The sequence below is a fragment of the Sceloporus undulatus genome, chromosome 7, assembly GCF_019175285.1.
Source record: "Sceloporus undulatus isolate JIND9_A2432 ecotype Alabama chromosome 7, SceUnd_v1.1, whole genome shotgun sequence".
Taxonomy (NCBI): Eukaryota; Metazoa; Chordata; class Lepidosauria; order Squamata; family Phrynosomatidae; genus Sceloporus; species Sceloporus undulatus.
Genome location: NC_056528.1, coordinates 43,584,942 through 43,605,583, shown reverse-complemented (window position 1 = coordinate 43,605,583; position 20,642 = coordinate 43,584,942). Strand labels below are relative to the sequence as shown.

General features: G+C 41.8%; 1 protein-coding gene across 3 annotated transcripts in view; it reads right to left on the bottom strand.

Moving 5' to 3' along the window:
- Positions 1-227: 227 nt before the first annotated feature.
- NHSL2 (NHS like 2) overlaps positions 228-20,642 on the bottom strand; it is a 109,497-nt gene continuing 89,082 nt past the window's right edge. For all 3 annotated transcript variants that reach the window (XM_042478995.1, XM_042478996.1, XM_042478997.1), the window contains exons 7-8: positions 18,403-18,535; positions 228-16,150 (exon numbers count right to left, since the gene is read on the bottom strand). In XM_042478995.1, coding sequence (XP_042334929.1) covers positions 15,847-16,150; positions 18,403-18,535 — 437 coding nt within the window. In that variant the 3' untranslated portion in view covers positions 228-15,846. The remainder of the gene's footprint in view (positions 16,151-18,402; positions 18,536-20,642) is intronic.

Genomic DNA, 20,642 nt, shown 5'->3' with positions numbered 1-20,642 from the left:
GTGCCAGCCCTAGAATTAAAGAGCAAGTAAACCAATGGCAACAGAGGGTCTCCTTGAATGTCCTGGTGTTAAAGCATCCAGTTTGCCTCGAAACGTCCAGCATTAATGCCACCTACTCACCACTCAGTGTCTAATTCACCCAGTGGGACTTCTCCCCCTTCACATCAGCGACCGGTTGGTTTCATGAGATTTTATCACACACACACACAGAGTCAGCGATTTTTGGTTTTTCAAAGACATTTAGATAGTGTATTACCAAGCTTGCAAGGAGTTAAAAAGTACAACATTCAGAAATATAAAAAAAGTCTCTCTATGCATTTCCAGATACTGTACAGTGGCAAGAAATGGAATTCAAAAGCAGGTTTGCACCCTGAATCTTAAATTTGAATCAATACATACAATAGTCAAAAAAACGCTTCTGTTTTTTTTTCTTGTGACAGCTCACAATAAGACTAATACAAATATAGAGAGAGCTAGATTAAGAATGCTTCCAGATGAGGCTTTTATTGTGCCATCACCCTACTTTAAGGAATATCCAATGGGGTCAGGGAGAGCTCTGTTGGCTTTGACACATTATCATTCTGCATTTCCACACGACTACTTTTGTTTTTCTTTTTTCTTACTGCAAAGCCACCATTAAGGAGGCAAAGATGGCATAGCGTCACTGTCTTTTGTAGACTGGTACTGTTAAGAGCCTCCATCTGGAAACATCCTAAAGTATAGGTAGGAGACTTAGGTTACCTTGGCTGTACAGAAATGCCTCAGGAGAAAAAGTCTGTCTAATCCACTTGGGTGCAGAGCAAGGAAAACATATTCTTAAAAGAGACAGTCTTGCAAAAAGACAAAGGGAACCATTGCTCTTTTTGGGTTTTGTTTTTTTTAAATGAACCTTTCTGAAAGCAGAGGGGACGAGAATAAATAGTTCACGCATCTTCTACCACACAGGGATATTGATACTTTTAAGGATTTGGTGCCTAAATTAAAAGTTATTTTCTATTATACTGTACAGTGCAATCCTAAACATGTTTGCTTAGAAGCAAGCCCAGCAGAGTTCAGTAAGACTTACCCTCGCGTAACCAAACATTGCGGTTGCAGTCCAAAAAATAGTTTCGGCTATAAAGGGGGGAAACAAAGTGGGGTTTGAGGCAGTTCTTTGAAGGGAAACCAAAGTGCAGAATCTCTTGCTAAGCAGGCGTTTGGCAACCTTGACACCATTGTGGCACACGCAGGTAAAGGTTAAGCCACTGCTGACTACTTTGTTTCCCCTCCTTTTCGTTTCATTTTTTTTCCTGAGCAGTCCTATGCAACACTATACAAAGTTTAATGGCATTTCAAATGTTCTTCTTGGCCACAGATGCAGGCAGTGGTTTCGCTCCAATGCATCCCAGCACCAAAGTCTCAGAATTCACTGCAGATCATGTGGCGATGCTTTACAAAAAGCAAGAGAGCTTTGACTTGCGTCTCACGTTTATGAATATGGAAAGTACATTCATAGGATGAGTCTTCAAAGTGCTTGTTTAAAGCCCTTTTGGGGAGAAAATGACATACATTTCTTCAAGAATAAGACCCCCCCCCAACACACACACACCTTTTTTGCTGTCTTCTGTGATGATTCAGCTCTGACAAAGACATTAGATTTGCAAGTACATTCTAACTGGTCAACGGTTTTGTTTTTCATACTGGGAGAAGGAGGATGACAACCCCTTCACATTCATTCTGTGGGCCCACTAATGGTACATTCTAATGAGCCAATGGCACATACTTTATCAGCACTGCCAACTGATTGCACATCCCATTTGTTTTTCCCCTTCCTGGAATGAATTGCTCTTGGTTGTCTTGGTGGCATCTTGTGGTCTGGGAGAATTTTAATCAGACAAGCACACAAGAGATTTGGTTCAATGGCACCAGTGGGGAGATTGGCAAAGCCAGGCACACAACTAGGCTGGACTGTCAAAAGCTGCACAAACCTTTGCAAATTAAACACAAAACTGTTTCAAAGATAAGGCTGAAAGAACCTACAAAGGCCCCCCAAAAGGAAGGTGAACCTGCACCCATGTTGTTTCATTTACCCTGTCAAATGTAAATAAATTTTCCAGTGGGGCAAAAAAATAATGTTAGCAACCAGAACCACTGGTGATACAAAAACAGCAATCCTAAAGCTGAAACAAATTTTCAGAAGGTATTCAAATTTTGAATGGCACGTTTCCAAAAAGTTCTGAAAAAAGCTCCATGGTTAGTTTTTTAAAAAATGACCTTCTACAAGTCTGTTCAGATATAAGTCATATTGTTTCCAACGGGGGTTAGTTTCTGAAATTCTAATTACTTAAAATTATACTTATTGAATTTAAGTATAAGAATGCAACCAAAGGCTAGAATCCAGTCAGTGACCTACACTGGCAGCAGGCTCTGCTATGTTGGCATAAGGCACATCTTTGAGTGGTGTGTAGTGTCAGTGGAGGAATGGCAGCAAACCCTGTCTCTGTCAGGAGAGAAAGCTACCCGGCCAGTTCCCAAGCTGCTCAGAAGCCAGTGGGGCAATTTCAGCTGAGATCCTGCCTCAAGCATGTGAAGCATAATGTTCTGCCTATGCAGCTCTCTCCCTACCCTGTGTCCTTTCTCTTCCCTGACAATAACCAAACATGAAGGGGGACTACTGCTGCTTACAGATGGAGAGGGCAGAGACAACTCAGATGATGAAATAGCAGATCTTGGTTGAGAGGGGGGGAAGAAATTAGTATGCACTTGCACATAGAGTGCACCCTCTTTCCCTTCCCCTCAGAGCCCAGACTACTTGCTGCTTCATTGTCTGAACTTTCCCTTCCCATCAGTAAGTGCAATGGCCACTCCTGGAGCTTGCCGTGGAGAAGTTCTGGATGGTGCACACGATCCATATGCTGTTCAAAAGGAGATACACACATGTATAAGCCACACTTACACATGTTTCATTTACCCTGTCAAATGTAAATTTATGTCACTAATAAAATGTTGGCCTTGGTCTGAGATGGCTTTCATTGCTCACCCCTGTTGACATCGTGCCTGTGGCTATTTTGCCTTTGGCACCTAGATTACTGCCACATCCTATACCCATAGTTATTCTGACCACGAGGATAGTGGCTAAACCTTTCTGATAGATAGTTATGGCCCTAAGGCTAAGTATTTACTTGTTAAAACACAAATCCTTTTATAACCCCCACCCATTCCCCCCAAAATCTGACATCATTCAAGATTAGGAAGTTTATTATGCACTTTCAAATTTTTCTTAACCAAAATTCAAGGCAGGGGGATCTCCCACATCCATCAAATCCCATTGCACTACACTCTAGCGCCAATCCCCTTTTTACCAATGATGCTACAGATTGGCTATGGATTCTGCCACCACAACTTAAATGAAGAACAGAAGGTGGAACTGGCACTTCAGTGGGATAGCTCTTCCTGGGGTCCAGTTTTGAGAAATATATAGAATCTAGATTTATAATCATTGGTACTTCAGCACATTCCTGAGTTTCACTAGGGCTAGGCAAATCAGGAACAATAGGAGAGTTCAAACAGCCCAGTTTCTCCCAGCCCACGCACCCCTGAGAGGTGCAAAAATCTGTTCTGCAGAATTAATGCTCAGCCTCCCCAGAGGCTCAGAATGCAGAGCAGAGAAAGGATTAGAATAACAACAGCCTTCATTTCTACTGTTTCTCTGGGAGAATTCAGAAATGGAAAACAGTATGGTTTTAATGGCTTGTTATATACACCTTATCATGTTCCCACCTTATCATGTTCCGTTCACACAACACATACCCTCACATGAGAAAAACAAAACAAACCAGCAGTCATTCCTGGCATGATCCGAACTTTATCTTTTCCTTGATCAAGCCAAAAACCTAAAATTTTGTTTCCACTGAAGTCACTTTTTGGTTTTTGTGTTTCACTGTACCATGAAGGTACACTCTATTTCCCACCGCATCCAGTGTGCTGTCGTGGTGACATGGTATCAGTTCATTTACAAAACTACCCCCTTCCCTCTGTGTCCAAACAAAGACCTCCATGTAGTTAGTACCTGAAGCCAGCCAAGTTATTTTGGCAGGAGGCAGAAAAATCCTACAAAATCCATGCTCCTGAATTTGCAAGATCTGAGACGGGCTGTCAACAGGATCTTTGGGAGGTTTTTTATTCATAGGGCTGCCACAAGCCAAAGTCAACTTGATGGCATATAACAACAACAAGCCTCTCCTCTCCCCTGGCTGTCAAAACCCTGTAAGAATAAATTAAAAACTGTAGCTAGCAATTTCACTGCATCATTCTGTTTAATGAAAGCCAGAGCCTTGCTTGTGCAGCTAGGTCACATCTTACAGTTCCTGCACGCATGAAGTGTTTGGGCTTTTCTACCCCACAAAGAAGCCAGTGATTCTCCAAGAGGTAAACCTGTAAACAAGAAAGTCTCAGAGAATGCCACAGACTACACACAAACTAAAGAGCAATCTTCTCTCCTAACAATTGATGGCATCGGGGTTAGACTGTATGCCTATCTTGTGCTTCTTGTTTGGAAAAACCAAGGCCATTTCTAAAACAGAGGTGGGCAAATGGCGGCCTTCTAGATGTTATTGGAAACTGAAGCCATTCTCCATCGTTCTTAGCTGGCATAGCCAATGGTGAAGAATGGTGGGAGCTGCTGTCCAATAGTACCTGGTGGACCATGAGGTTAATGCCTCAGTGCTAAGAATAAGAACACTGTCTTAGAAAATACAGAACTGTTTCTTGCTCAGCTAAATGCTTCAATGTCCCTTTCCATGCTCGATAAAACTATCTTTGGGACCACATTGGTCATAGGATCCCAAGTAACCTGCATCTGGATTGTACGATTTCACACTCCATCCATGAGAATTGTGTCTCTGAACACTCCTTGAACATAAAAATTATCCAAGCACACAGCAAACTAGAGAATCAGACAAAGAGCCATCTCTTAGCCACCTAACAGCCATCTTTCTAACTAGACGTAGACCCATTGAATCAGCTACAGAATGAGAGATTAAAACATAGGTAAATCCACCCAATTGAGAGGTTCTGCTCTAGTTGGGAATAAACATAGGATTTGGGCCAATAACTGATAAAGGTATTGGCTGATATTTAGCCAAAGGCAAGAGAAAGTTAGACTGTTTTAGGTATTGTTCTCTAAATCTAGACAGGGCTACAACAAAGAGGCTTTCTTCTGTTTCCCCAGCAGCCAGGCCACAGTTATTGACCTGACACAGGAAAGGAATCATCAAGTAGAACTTTGTGAACAAACCACATTTCTATGGGAGGATGCTGTCTTTTAGGTGTCATTTGTTGTTGGTGTGTGCCTTCATGTCATCTCCAACTTATGGCGACCCAAAGGCCATGGGGTTTTCTTGGTGAGTTTCTTCAGAGGGGGTTTGCCATTGCCATCCTCTGAGGCTGAGAAAGTGTGACTTGCCTAAGGTCACCTAGAGGGTTTACATGGCTGAGCTGGCATTTGAACCCTGGTCTCTAGAGTCCTAGTAATGCTCAAACTACTATGCCATGCTGGCTGGCTCTATCTTTGACTAAAACAATGATGGAGAATTCCAAATAGGAAAGCCTGTACGGGGGGATAAAGATGTTTAGAAAAAGACTAACAGGGTGATGATGCTAGCAATGGGAGGAAGATCCGTGTGGAAGAAAAGTCAGCAGCCACCATGTGGAGACAAATCTGAGTACTTGTGTATTTAACTGAACACATATGCACTGAATTGGCACTAGAACTTCCTATGATTGTAGAAGAAACTAGAGCTCAGACTATTTTTAAAGTAATTTGTTATGTACCTTGTCACAAATCCCACCACAGCCCTTCATCACTGCTAAAATTACAATGTTAATTTATTGCACTGCTCAAAATTTTTTGTTGTTATCAATTTAGGATTGATAAGAGAATGGTATAAAACCTAAAAAAATTCAGCTGAGTGTGTCTCTTGGAATAATGCCATTGCAACTAAAATTTAGAATGCAACTAAAATGCAACTAGAAAATGTTACTTGTTAACCCTAAACATTATTGCCACTTCTGAAATGTTCACCCCCCTCATTACAAAATAAAGGTAATTCATTACAAGTAATTAAGTATATGCTGCTCATTACTTACAACCTCTGAAAGAAGCCTATGGAAAATGAAGCAGCCCTAGTGCACTTTTGTAAGAGCCAAAGAGGTGCAGTGGTTTGAGTATTGGATTAGGACACTGAAGAAGGCAAGGACAGATTCCCCCTGAACATATTCTGGCAAGGAAACCCCATGACAGAGTTGCCTTAGGGTCACCCTAAGTCAGAAATTCAGACAGGCACAGCAAGATGCAGCTTGGCTCAGTGCAGAACTGGTTTTTTTTTTTCTAACAAGAATCACACATCGTCCTTTTCATCACTTTTCCATCCTGTGAACCACCCTTAACCTTAACTTTGGAAGCCTCCTTCGGGAAGTGTCTGTGATGAGGAAGAGAGTAGCCAGAAATGTCAGTTACTTGCAGGATCCAACCAAGGTGATGAGATATCCTAACCACAAAGGAGGACAAGGCACTGTAAAATGCAGGGCAGTCGAGAAAAATGGAAGCCATTACCAAATACAGTTGGCCCTCCTTATCCACGGATTCTTTATCCACAGAGTCAAGTATCCACGGCTTTAAAATATTAAAATTCCCAAAAGCAAACCTTGATTTTCCAATTTAATATAAGAGACACCATTTTACTATGCCACTGTATTTAATGGGACTTGAGTATCCACAGATTTTATTATCCACCGGGGGTCCTGGAACCAAACCCCAGCGGATAACAAGGACATGCTTCCTAGTCATGTGTCAAAATGGTGTATATAATGTTCCTCCTGGGCAGAAGGTTGAAATGTAGGATATGTCCTGGAAAAGGAGGATGTCTGGTCACTCTGGAGCCAACTAAATTCAGTACTGGCCCTGGCCTGGGAGGGATGGGATAGAAAAGCCACATTGAGATGACCTCCAAAAGGAATGAAGCTCCCTTGCCAAAATTATTTTGCACTTTTCCAGCCTCCTTGGAGAAAAGCAAAAACAGAAGTGGGTATGTGGTGGTGGGGAATCATCTCACAACAAATGAAGCATGGACATTTTTTATCTTAACATCTGAGCTGGAACATTAATTACAACCCTAATTGTGCAAATCCATGGCAACAGCTTGGAGGAACATGTAATTAAAGCCAAGCAAGCTGAGGAATCAACCACAGCCAAATGCATTTTCAAGCAAGTTCTGGTTCATCTGAGCAGAAGGGGCAGGTAACACCTCCTGGGAGACAAAGGAATATTAATAGAAAGGAGCTTGGTTCTTTCTGAAGATGATACTGTCACCAAAGTGCTCCGTGCAGAAAGGAGAGACAGGCATTGAATAGGAAAGGGAGGCTGAAAAACTCCCTGCTGGTTTTGGCTTTAGTCTCTGCAAAAGGAGGCAGGCCATGAAATTTTGAGAAATAGGTTAACAAAATAAAAGGAAGGTAACTGATCAGAAGAACTGAAAAAGCTAAAATCCTGTTGGCATCACGCAAGGTGTTTCTGTTATAGCTGATTCATTAATCCGCCATAACCCATAAGAATTCATCCATTTTAGCAAGACAATTATTGCTAACATTTGCACTTGGAACATTGTTCTTTTTAACAAGAAATTAGGAGAAGGTACAGCCCCAAGGCTTTAGGTATGTTACTGTTACACCCATTATTTAAGAGTAACAACATGTATTGTCCAAAAGTAACTCATTATTTTAGTTACTTCTTAAAATTGAAATGCTGTTGGGCGTGTGGTGCAAAACACCTATTTCACCTTAACAACTGAGCATGAGGCTCAGCACAAGCCATGTGAATGGTATCATATATCTTCTTCACCATCTAGTGCAACTATAAAAAAATAACAGTAAAAGTTAGTTATATCACTAAAAGGATGAAATATTTTCTTACTATGCTGCAATCAGAATGTATGTTTTACCGAAATCGATTAATTACAAGAAACTAAATACTTTAAAAAGAGCTTGCCATTGCCTTCTAAGACAGAGAGAATGTGACTTGCTGAAAATGATTCAGTGGGTTTCTATGGCTGAGTAGGGATTTGAACCCTGGTCTCCAGAGTCGTAGTCCAACACACAAACCAGTACACCACACTCTCAACAACCCTAATACAGCCTCGATATACTGGGACTGAAAGTCAGACTTCTGACAGGTTTTGCAATGCAAATTCCTGGGCCTGGAGGGTCAAATCTGTCATTTTTAGGAAGAAAAAAGTTTCAACTTCATCCCAACTGCCATTGCCCTGGCCTCAGAGGGAGAGACGAACCAGCAATATCTGCCATCCTTGCGTATTTAGATGTTAAGCTTGAAGCCAAGGAAGTGTCAAATGAACAATCTGTAAGAAATCTTGAGAGCCCTTGTGGCTGAAGAGCAGGGTACAAATACTCTAAATAAGTAAAATAATACAATTTCTGGGGAAGTTCTCTTTCAAAAACCAAAGCAAGCACCCATAAAAAAAAGTTACTCTAAGAGTAATTATTACAATCATAAAAATATTTTACTCCACCTTTTTTCATTGCCTGTTGACCTGTGGTAGTCTTTGTGGACCCACTAGGATAGTTAGTTTTCTCCAAGGCTGCATCCACACTGCAGAAATAATCCAGTTTGACACTGCATTAACTGCCCTGGCTCAATGCTATGGAATTCTGGGAATGCTTGCTCCACTCCGGGGCTACAACAAACTAGAATTTCCCGAATTCTGTAGCACTGAGCCAGGGCAGTTAAAGCAAAATCAAAGTGGATTTTTCTGCAGTGTGGATGCAGCCCAAGAGACACATTTTTGGTTAATTTCAGATGGGAAAGCCATGCTCACTTCCAGCAAAAAGAGAAGGAAAATGGTCACTGCTAACTGTGAAGAGTGCATGGAACTAAGCTGACTCAACCATTTCAAAATAATTAATACTGGGTAAGCTCCAGAAGGGAGATGGAACAAGCCAAGCTTTCTGACCTATTGCAAGAAAAGGGTGCCCTTCCTTAAATTGAGTTTTTCCAAGGGATGTCACAAAGCCAGCATGTTTCTTCAAGCTCAGTGTGGTTAATCTTTAGGCCCACTTGTTTTGAGTGTAGTTTCCCTTTAGCAGTTTAGCACTTGTGAAAGATCCAAAGATACCAACTGTTTCTAATTCAGATTTCCTTTTCCCCTTTCTTCTTCTAACCTATATATGGCCATCTGTCATGACACCATTTCATCCCTACTCTATGGTGCAACATGCTGTTTGGTGTTAAGAAGAAGGGCTCCAAGACAACTAAAGCAGTGCTGCAGCAAAGCAACAACTCACTCATTATTTGTGCATTCCCCCATTTACAGCAACCTTTTCCAAGGGCTGGGCTCCAGCTCTCGTCATTAATGTGGAATATGAAAGTTGGACTGAAATCCAACATGACGCCAGTGGACATTACTAGGAGTTTTGCCTCCTATGCAGCCACCCAAGTTGGAGGAAAACCAACTCTGAAGGGTTTTTACAGCCCTGTGGAGTAAGTGTTTGGGTGTGATTAAGGTGCTACAGTAAGGAAACTATATTCCCACCCAGCCCCATTTAAACCAGATCCTTCTCTTGCACAAATGGAAGTCCAGCATACAGTCCAACACATCTGGGGGGGGGCCTGTCTTGGGAAAGGCAAGGCTGCTTTATAACATGATTTGTGGGGAGTTTACAGAGAGTAAGAGTCCTGCTAAAAAAGACCAAAACCCTGGAGGCACAGCTGTTGCTAACAATTGTGCATGATTTAGTCAGTTTTCATGCCAGAGAGAGAGAGGGAGGGAGGGAAATTAAGTCTTATGTCAGCTCAGCATTAGACTGCGTATGTTGGAAGTGAATGTACTGAATTTCATACAACTTGATTCAGAGTTACATAAAACTAAGCCCTCTCTGCACATTTATTGTGTGTAGATACCGATAACACACAGAGACTCACGCTCATCAATGACAGGTTGATTTTTGTTTCCTGTTGGCAAACTACTATAGCTATAGCTTTCTGTGGGTGTTCTGGGCCATGTGGCTGCAGACGTTTCGCCTGCATCAGGAATAAATTCTTCCAGAATGTGGCCACATAGCCCCAAAAAACCACAGAAAACTATGGACACCGGCCGTGAAAGCCTTTGACTTCGCATTACTACAGCTATTTTCTTGCTTCATTATGGCCACTACTTGGCAATGATAAAAATCACACTGTGCTGACCAAGCAGGGAGAATCTCCTTGTGTCCCAGCTATCCAATGCACACTGTTGTCAGGCTTGGGCCAGCATCTTGTTAGTGATATCATAGAATCATAGAGTTGGAAGAGACTGCACGGGCCATCCAGTCCAACCCCTGCCATGCAGGAAATCCAAATCAAAGCATCCCCAGCAGATAAGGCTACATTCATCTATAGTGTTCAAAGCAACCACCCCACAACTTATCCTTGCAATGTAGTAGCCTCCTTCCCCAGGACAATTCCATTGCTAGTGGAGACTGGAGGGGATCAGAGAGGTGTCTAGCTATGTTTCCATAGCCAGACAAAAATTGCTGACTCTTATCAACTGAGTCCTCTGGAGGATCCCAGTGGATCTTAGCAGAAGTAATCCTCAGTCTGTACCTGGCTATGCGGATCTAGCCAGATGCTCCTCTCTTTCCCTCATTCTCCAACAGCAAAGGAACGGCTATGTGGGAGAAAGGTATCACAGTTCAACAAAAGTTGAGTCCCAGAGTGGTAACAGGGGAGCAACAGCAGATTCCTATGTATGAAACCTTTGCGCTATACTCAACTATCTAGGATATCAGCCATACTGTGTTTGGGTGTAATGCTTAAAAAACAGCCTTCCCCACCTTGGCACTCTCCAGATATGTTCAGCTGCAAACCTCATCTTCTTCTCTGATCCCCTACTTAGAGTTTGGGAGCAGCAAGTCACAACCAACCGCTACCTATAATAAATTACTTTGGAAGAGGGGAAGTAAGATGATCAAGTTGAGACTATTATGCGCTGGCCACATTATGAGAAGGCATGGATCACTAGAAAAAACAATAATGCTAGAGAAGGTAGAGGACAGAAGAAAGAAAGGAAGACCACAAACCAGATGGATAGACTTGATTAGAGGGTTTATGGTTAAGGACTTGCAGGATCTGGGTAAGGCAGTGGAAGATGAGGATTCTTGGAGATGTCGCATCCACAGGGTAACTATGAGTCAGAACAGATTCGGGGGCAGCTAACAACAACAAATAATGAAGTGGGAATGTGATGTCATGTTTTCTAGTTACTTTCGAAAATTATTTTTAAAGGGGATTTTAAGAAATTTTAAGAAAGCATATTTTCTACTTTTTTACCAGTTTCATTCCAGGTTAAGTTCACAAAACTGAGAGAAAAGAAAAGCTCTCAATAACCTCTGAACAAAAGTTGTATCAAAAGGAACCTGATAGGAAGGTGCATATCTTAAACATACAAAGAAAAACAGGGGCTGGAGAAAATGAATACTTGATATTTGCTTCTCAAATTCTCCATTTTGTGATATATTTTCAAACACCTTGCCCTCCACAGACCCCTGATTCTATGAAGAAGTGGAATTTGGGACGATGTTCCAGTGTGTCAGACTGGGAATTCAGATGCTACTGGTACATCACATTAAATGGACAAGTTGCCACAGTGGGACATTTCTCATGATAGAATTTACACCCAGAAAAAAACATAAGCTTTTTCTACTTGCATTACCTCTTGTCCAAATGGCAGAAACCCTAACACTAGTTATCTGAGTAGGGCAGGGAGGAGGCAGAGATCAAAAATGGGATACAATTAACTGTGCCAAGAGAAGAATCACAGGGCAGAGGGAAGGAAGAACAGAGATTTGGGGTTGGAGTAATCCTCTGGGCACTCACTACAAGGCCATTAATTTGTGTGAATATGAAAGAGGCTCATGAGACAGTAAATATGCAATAAAAAAGAGGGGGAGGAGTGCCAATCATCTATTAAAAATGGATTAGGGGAAAGGAAATAGCCAGGAAGCTGCCAGTGACAATGGCTATGAATTGCAGATATGATAAAAGCCATGAATTGCAGATAAGAACTGACAGGATGTGTGTTAGAGAGAGAGGGAGCTTGTATACTGTGAGAATCCCAGGGGTGTGCATATTCATGTGCTACATATTGTTCCATTTACCCTACACGCGAACAAATTGCATACATATATACTGTACAAAGGTGAAAGTAACCCCTTGCAGAATCCTCAGCTAGAAGAGCTGAGGGCAAACTTTGCCCAAAAGACAACAGCGCTGGAAATCTGCTGCTTTATGTTGTGGGATAGTTTTTGTTTCATTCTGAAGAAAAAGAGTTCTTAAGTCAGGGGTAGGAAACGTGTTGGACTGCAGCTCCCATCAGACCTAGCCAGCATAGTCAATAGTGAGGATGGGAGTTGCAGGACAACAACATTTTAGGGACCATATTCTCCTTATCCTTGAGATCCCATGAAATCTATAGTAAAACCTGCTCCATACCCTTTGTGTCTTCAGGTACGGAGAATCAAGCCAGCGCTCATATGCATGATCCCTTTGTTTTTTTCTGCTCCTTTGTCATGCTGGCAGCTTGGAAAAGTTGGTTGTTGTTGTCGTTTTAAAAAAATACAGTTCCCAGAATTGCAAACTGGCTTTTTTCTATAACAGGCGAGATCCTCTGTATACTTATGAACTGCAACTCCAACCATCCCTACTCACTGGACAGATGGACCACAACCCCCATCATACCCTGGTGAGGGATGCTGGGAGTTGCTGGCCAACAACATCTGGAGGGACAGAGTGATCCATCTCTACTATGGAAACAAGAATTTATTGAGGAAAACTAAGCACTCTGTGTGGTTTTAAAGGCTAAACAATTTCTGACAGCATATGTTTTGTGGACTTGAGCTACCTGATATCTCATCCTTGATCAAAAGATAAATAGTTGGGAAATACATATATACTAACAAAGCTCAATTAAGAAGGATTGTGTAATTTCTGGTTACAACTTTTGTGAATGATGTTTATCTATGCAGTATACTTAAATACTGCAAAGAATTTAGAGACTGTATGCCTTGCATTACATATCATCTAGCTCCCTGTTTTTACAACATTTTCTCCTTCTTACTATTCATACCTGTCTGCTTTTCTCTTTCTGTATTAACTGAGTAAACCACTTCATATATGAGATTAAATGAACTCTGGTCCATTAATGCTTATATCACAATCCCATAAGATTTAGGCCATGTCTGCACTGATAGGAAAAAACCAACTTTACCATCGGGGCTTCCAGATCTGCAGGGAGGATGAGCTGTGCACACAACCATCATCCACAACAGGCCAATACAGGCAGCAATGTCTGCATACTCCCTAAGTCAGTGGTTCAGCTGGCCAAGGGTGCTTCCTTCTGGCCACCTGTTAACAGTTCTCCCCTTGCCCCTGCAGTCTGTGTGCCCAGGAGATTCTCCATAGTTTCCAGCCGGACTCCTAAGAATCACTCTGGAGCATGGACTGGACTTATGGACCACCCCTTCTCACTCTATGCATCATCTACACAGGTCAGTGCGGGATCAGAGTGGGAACGTTTTTCCCTATTCTGTTCAGAGATGGCCCATGTTACAGAACAGAGCAGCCTCATGACTAACTGAATTTTGAATAATAACTCTTTCCACAGGGATTGCTTCATGCCAAATCTAAATCCCACAAAATCCAAACTGTATATATATAACAAACAAGTACAGTGCACCTGCGCTATAGGCGGGCACCCCATATGCAGCTTCCAGCTTACACAGAAGCTGCGAGACAGGAGAATGAATGGTTTGTGCGCCCATGCCGCACGCACTCTCCCACGCCACAAGTACGAGCCCCATTCAATCAAATGGAACTTGAGCTTATGCGCTATTCAGCTTACGCAGGGGGTCTGGAACAGATCCCCCACATAAGCCAAGGGCGCACTGTAACTTTCTACCAGTGTATGAGAACTTTTCATTAGGAAACTCTAGGCCACCAATCAGAGAAGATCTTTTTTGCATTTTGACATTCTGCAGTAGCAATAAATGAACTCTGAGGAAACATAGTGGTTTAAAAAGAAAATCATATTTCAGAACTTACCAAGAATTAAAATATGCTGACTGTCCTGCAGCTTGTATCTTTTTCTGCCAGAATTGTTGGCAGCAAGCAATTTTTAGAATTTCTTTTCTGGGCAGTGGGAAGCTATGGATCATTCACAGACACAGAAGACAGTTTGTGTGTGGCCTAAATAAGATGCAGTCCTAGGACACTGACCCAAGGCAGAATACAAAAGACTTTAGCCCTTGCACACCCAAGATGTAAATATCACATCCATCCCATTCATGGGGATGCAGCTTCCCTTAACTTAATTTGGAACAATGAGGTATTCTAGGAACATCTGCAACAAAAATTCATGGAGAGTAAGACTCCTCCCAGGATACAGCTATTTTAACCATTATATTTAGCGTCCCTGTGACTTTTCTCTAAAAGAAGAAGAACATACCATTGACTCCAATAAGGGTACTATTCAAGCACAGATCCACTTTTCCAAACAATGCGCAACAACAGGCATTTAAAGACATCCTGGAAAGGGTTCGCCCACTGTTTACATCTACCCAGAGCCCATTTCTGTTAAGGCAAATGCTGTAGCTCAGGAAAGAGCCACAAATACTATTTGCTGTGAACTGGTCTACTATCAGTTCTGTGGAATAATGAAGCCTGTTAATTTTATGACTGAGTTTGGGCTCCAATTATTTGTCAGCACTAAAGAAAAAAGAAAAGAAAACTATGTCCCATATTCCTTAGTGATTGCTTTCAATTTTGTTTGAAGGAAGGAGGGAAGGAAGGAAGGAAGGAAAAGGACGAACAACCTAATTTGCCATCAATTTTTCAAGTGCCAGCTCGCCAGAAATCTAAACAAAGATTTTTACTTTTCTATCAAAATGTTGAGGCGCATGGATGATGAGACCAACATTGAGGATTTTGTAAATTCTGGACTATCGGACCACTGGACAATATGCTAACAAGCTTTGGTAGCAGGGGTGGCCTGCCAAGGCAGAGCCTTGGCAACTAAAAGTTATGTATACCAGACTTGTTCTTTGGACACATAAGGTGAGCATCAAACATAATGATCTTTCCTCCCCAAGAACAGTGTTTTTTGGCTTGAACAGCACCTGTCCTGCTTTTCAGCCTCATCTTCCTAAGTGGCCAGTTTCCAACCTCCCAGGAGCTTTGCAGTCAAAACTAATAGAAAGAAAGAAAGGATAAGATCTGATTCCAAAGGGGAAATTAAAAACAGAAAAGAAAAGAAGCCACAATAGATGTCTATTGTATCATACAAGCACTGGAAGTACCACATGCCAAAGAAACCAAACTGTTCCAAATTAGCTTCACTGCAGAGAGGAAATCAGGAGAGAGGACCCAATCTGTAGCCCTGGAAAGGGAGAGAGAAAAGTAGTCTGCTCCTCATGCAATTGGGGAAGATGCTGGAACATTTGACACCAACCTATGACTGCCCATCATAGGAACATCCATGTCGTAGGTCCTTCTTCCAAGCAAGCAAAGCAAATTAAACTTCTCTCCTTAAGAGCAAAGAGGTGTGACAGATTCCATATGGGATGGGTGTGCTCTACATTTAAGACACTTTAAAAAATAATAATCCGGAGTCTCTTTCCCTGCCCCACAAAAGGTTTAGCCACTGCCAGCAAATCAACAAAGACTGGTTTTGTCAAAACTCCCCAAGATAAGCAGTTTCACCTTGACCACCAACCTGGGATGGTTTACGGCTTGGTGTGAAGAGACAAAGCTTATTCAAAACCTACTCATGGCTGGGCTTTAGGGCCTTGGAGGGTCCCATCCACAGTAAACTCAGTCATGACCCTTCGAGCCAAAGGGTTGGTGGTCTTGAGTAATTCAGCCGCAGATGTACGCATGCCTGCGCTGCCCTTGCCGCCTTTCTTCTGAAGGAGAGCCTTAAAGTCTTCATTCTTGTTGGAGGCTCTTGTAATGCCCACAAGGCTGTCATTGCTCAGGGAGCCTCCTGCACTCTTTGAGGGCATCTGCGCATTCTGCCGATTGCCAAAGGCATCACTGGGTTCTTTCCATCCCAGTAGCTTCCGTTTGGATCTGTAAAGAGAGACATTAATCAGAATACTATTTGGGATGAAAAAGAATAGCACTAGCCCAGGGATGCCAATCTGGCCTTCTCCAATACACCAATATTTAGTGGCTGCCTGGTTTTTCTATGCTTTTTTTCAATATCCCAGAGCTGGCTATATCAATCTACAGTGATGGGTTGGTAGCCAAGAAGACACTACTGTGGTGGAGGCTGGTAAATAGAATTCTGTGGTGTGCTATGGGTGTTTCCAAAAAGTGTGACCCTACTATTGCTCTTCTGATCTAGGCTACAAGCAGAGTAGTGATTTAATATGGAGTTTTCCCCTATGTGGCATTCTTTTGCCTCCCAGTATAAGACATACTCCAACAAGTCTCATTTTTAGGTGCATGTTGAATGCATATCTATGTCTGCAAGCCCAACTAGTATTCACCATCGCATGTGTTATTGTTATGGATAATGTAGATACTGCATATTAACTTTATGGTTTCCTTATATTTCATATTTTGTAATTTTTGTAGACAACTTTGAAATCTCTAGATGTTAGCTGTATATAAATATGCGTAGACAAATGAATAATTAAATAAAAATGGAATTGCAGCTGGCTTTCTGCATCTCCAAAGGTACTGTGTTCTTGTTTTTTACTCTGGTTGGCATGATATATTCAGTTGGGGAAAGAACAATCCATTTTGGCATCTTGAATAATAAAAACGTGTTTTGAAAACATTTTGTCACTATCTCTCCGTTATTTGATTTGTGTTAAGGCACTTATTTATGTGACCACTGCTTTCTGATCACTTCCAAGATATATAAAAATGTGGAAAGCGTTTTAAAGCAAATGGATAAAATGCAGAGTGAAAAACAATTCCCATTTCACACTGCTAGTACTGTTCAAACTGTCTAGTAGGGCAGAGAGATACGGTTTATGCTTGTCACAATCTGTTTTAAAAGCAGTTTCACTTTAACACTATTAGATGCATCTTTTCATATTTTTGCATTGATATTATAATTTAAAATTTCTTTCTGTCTCCTCTGAAACAGGGCTAAGTACTTCTGGTGACTGTGCTACTGTTCTGTTCTTTTCCAAAAAGTCAGATTTTCTGTGGTGTGAAAAAAGATGAAAGAATCACATGGAAAACACAGAAAGACAATGACTGATCAATGACTGTAATGCAGATGTCGTAAAAAGTAATATCTATTGCATTAAAAAAAATCACCTTGCACAGAAGCAACCTGGAAATTGTTAAAATTCTCTCTAGGGGGCAACAAGACTTTTTTAAAATGAGAACTGGCTTTTAATTTGATGTATGGATAGTCACAGAACATGCTGAATTATTTGTGAACTACAGCTCCCAAAATCTTCAACCAGAATGGCTACTGGAGATTTGGGAAAGTTGAAATATAACTTTCCCATGCCCTGGACAGCAATAAGCTGACCTTCTTCTCATAGGGCTGTATGCCCCTTAAATCAAAGTAAACTCTAATTATGTGACACAACACAGAACCCAAAATGAGGTGAAGATGTTAAAAGCCTCCCATTTTTTAAAATTTTAAATGCGTATGTTTGTAGTTTTATAAGCTATCTGCACAAAAAACATATGACTGCTGCCTGATGAAATATCATAGGAGGAGGCAAGGAGATGCATCCCAACCTAGCTAGTTCAGCAGCTCTCCTTCCAGAGACATGGAAAAGCTACTTTTTTGGACTCTACCAACCAGAAGTCACTTTTCCAAACTCTGGTTTACATCAGACACAAATTCTAGTTCACTACCCTCTGAGACACAGGAGACAAAACCACTCCACTATCTCAGCTGAAAGACCTTTTCTTTTTTAATTGTATCCATTCCAACTAGTCCTGATATGAAGACCAACAATGTCCAGTTGTATTCCGGCTGGTCATTACAAGAACCTTGTTTTGGTTTTTTGGCCACTTCTTTCTTTCCTCCTGTGCCATTTCTTTTTAAGAGCATAATCTGAAGATTTATTGATCTGCAAGACACTATGGGAGTTTTTCTGGCTAAAGAGTAAGACTGACATACTAATGTGGAAATGATTTTTAAAAAGCCTCTACTGCTGTATTACTTCTGGCAAAGTAAACAGATATGAACTGAGGGAGCAGGGAGATGACACACGCCAAAGAGGCCCTTTTCTCACAAGACAGACCTCTTGTTGTCTGGCTGTGGAGAGAAGGGTAAAGAGGTGGTGTGAGCAATGTACACTAGGTCTCCAGAGGAGCTGTCAGCTCTTAAGATGAGCCCCCACCTGTGAATGACAGTAAATAAATCCTCGGTGGTTCGGGATGTCATAAACACATCGTCATCCTCCTCCGTTATGGACTCAGCTGTTTTATCAATGACAAAGCTTTTCTCTTCAGCTCTCAAGTCCATGGAATTCCCTGAAGGAAAGAAAGTGAGAATCTTGGCAAAAACAGGCTGATTCCTGCCACTGAGATTTAAAAACTGGACAATTAACTAAAAAAGATGGAACACTTCCAAAGCATACCAGGTGAGAGATAATGACTGCCGAATGATATGCAAACATAATTCTACCTTACAACTATGCATGCCCCCCCCCTTTTTTTTTTTTTTTGGTCATTGCGGAGATCGGTATTCTCTTCCATCCTCTGCAGCAACCAAAATCTGCCCTGCCAGACCATTTCACTGCAGCAACCGTCTTCCACGGTCATTCTGTGGCTGGTGGAGATAAAAGAAAAGTCTGACTGTGGTCCAAAACACACTGCAGAAATAATCCAGTTTGAGCTCGTTTTAATTGCCCTGGTTCAATGCTATGGAATTCGGGGAACTGTAGTATTATGAGACATTTAGCCTTCTCTGTCAAAGAGCTCTGCTGCTACAACAAACTAAAAATACCAGGATTCCCTAGCACTGAGCCACGGCAGTTCAAGAGGTCTCAAACTGGATTATTTCTGCAATGAGTTTTGGACCTGTGTTTCTATAGCCAGACACAGACTGATTATATCCTCTGCTGAGACCTCAGAAAGATTCCGGTGGATCTTGGCAGATGATGAAATCATTCTGCATCTGGATACAGGGACCTCCCCCAGCCCCAGCACCATTCATAAAATAGCGACCAAGGGGCAGGGGATTAGCAGCTAAATAAGTTGGATGGGTTCTGAGAGCTCAAATGTGACATAGTACAACATGTGGAACTATTACATTACACTTGTTGCATACAGGATCTTGGCCATAATGTGTTTGCCCAAAATATGTATAGATCTAAAGTGGGTACAGGTCATGTTCAAACATGCCTGCTTTGCCACCAAGGATCCTCATACAACAACACAGATCTTGATGCACTTACTGCAAAGTTTGGAAAAGGTCCTGTGAAGCACAGTCAGCTGAATGCAATTACAACAGCTTCCTAAAATATAGTTTGCTGAAGACCCAAACTAGATATACTTTGAAGTTTAAGGAAGTGCCAATCTGAGAAAGATTACATCTTTTCTCCCTTGCCTTCTCCTTAGATCCAGATCATGCCTCTTGTCTCCTGAAACTGCTATAACATTACAGGAATGAGTGAAGAGAGAAAGACTGTGAGCAGAACTCTAAAGTGTCACTCTCTTCCCATACATCCTGCCCTGCAAGCCCACTGCTCTGTCTGAGGATGATGGGAATTGTAATGTAACACATCTGGAGTCTGAATGATCAAGTTATATCTGGGTTAGAATAGATTTTCAGAGTGCTAATCTTCAAAGCAGTTTCATGGGACTGCAAATTCATTTTTACTCCCTTTAAGTGAGACATCCTAATTGCAGGCCTCGCTGCATCACATACAGCTCAATCCTAAGTGAACAACGAATTCTAGGATGTCTCAATGGTACCTTTCTCTCTTGGTTGAAAATCATCAGTTCAAAACTGAGCTTGATTTTGCTGTCCCATGGAGCTGTGGCCTCAAACTCTTCTACTGCTTGGGGCTAGCAAACTATTGCTAAGCATAGGTCATTATCACATGGAGGCTTACCATGGCTAAAATGTGGCTAAATCATTCCCAAAGCACATGGGTGTGATAGCCAATCGCGCTTGCTTCCTATGATTTAATCGTCATTGAGGTGTCCTGCTTCTCTCTTGTCATCAAAATGGCTGCTCCCTGAACACTATTATGACGGGAGAGAAGTGGGACACTTCAATGATGATTAAATCATGGGAGACAAGCACAAGTGGCTATCATACCCATGCGCTTTGGGAATGATTTAGCCACGGTAAGCCTCTGTGTGATAATCACCATAGTATGAGGTAGCTGATTCAGGAAGCACATGCCAGGAAATGGGAAATGGCTGCAAGGCACTGGGAGTGCAAAAAACCCGACAGCCTGCCATATGCCTCCTACTACTACTGTGCACATGAATAGTGAGTTGTGGTGAAGAGGAAACCTTGCCCTATGAGGAACGACTTAGGGAGCTGGGGATGTTTAGCCTGGAGAAGAGAAGGTTAAGAGGTGATATGAGAGCCCTGTTTAAATATTTGAAAGGATGTCATATTGAG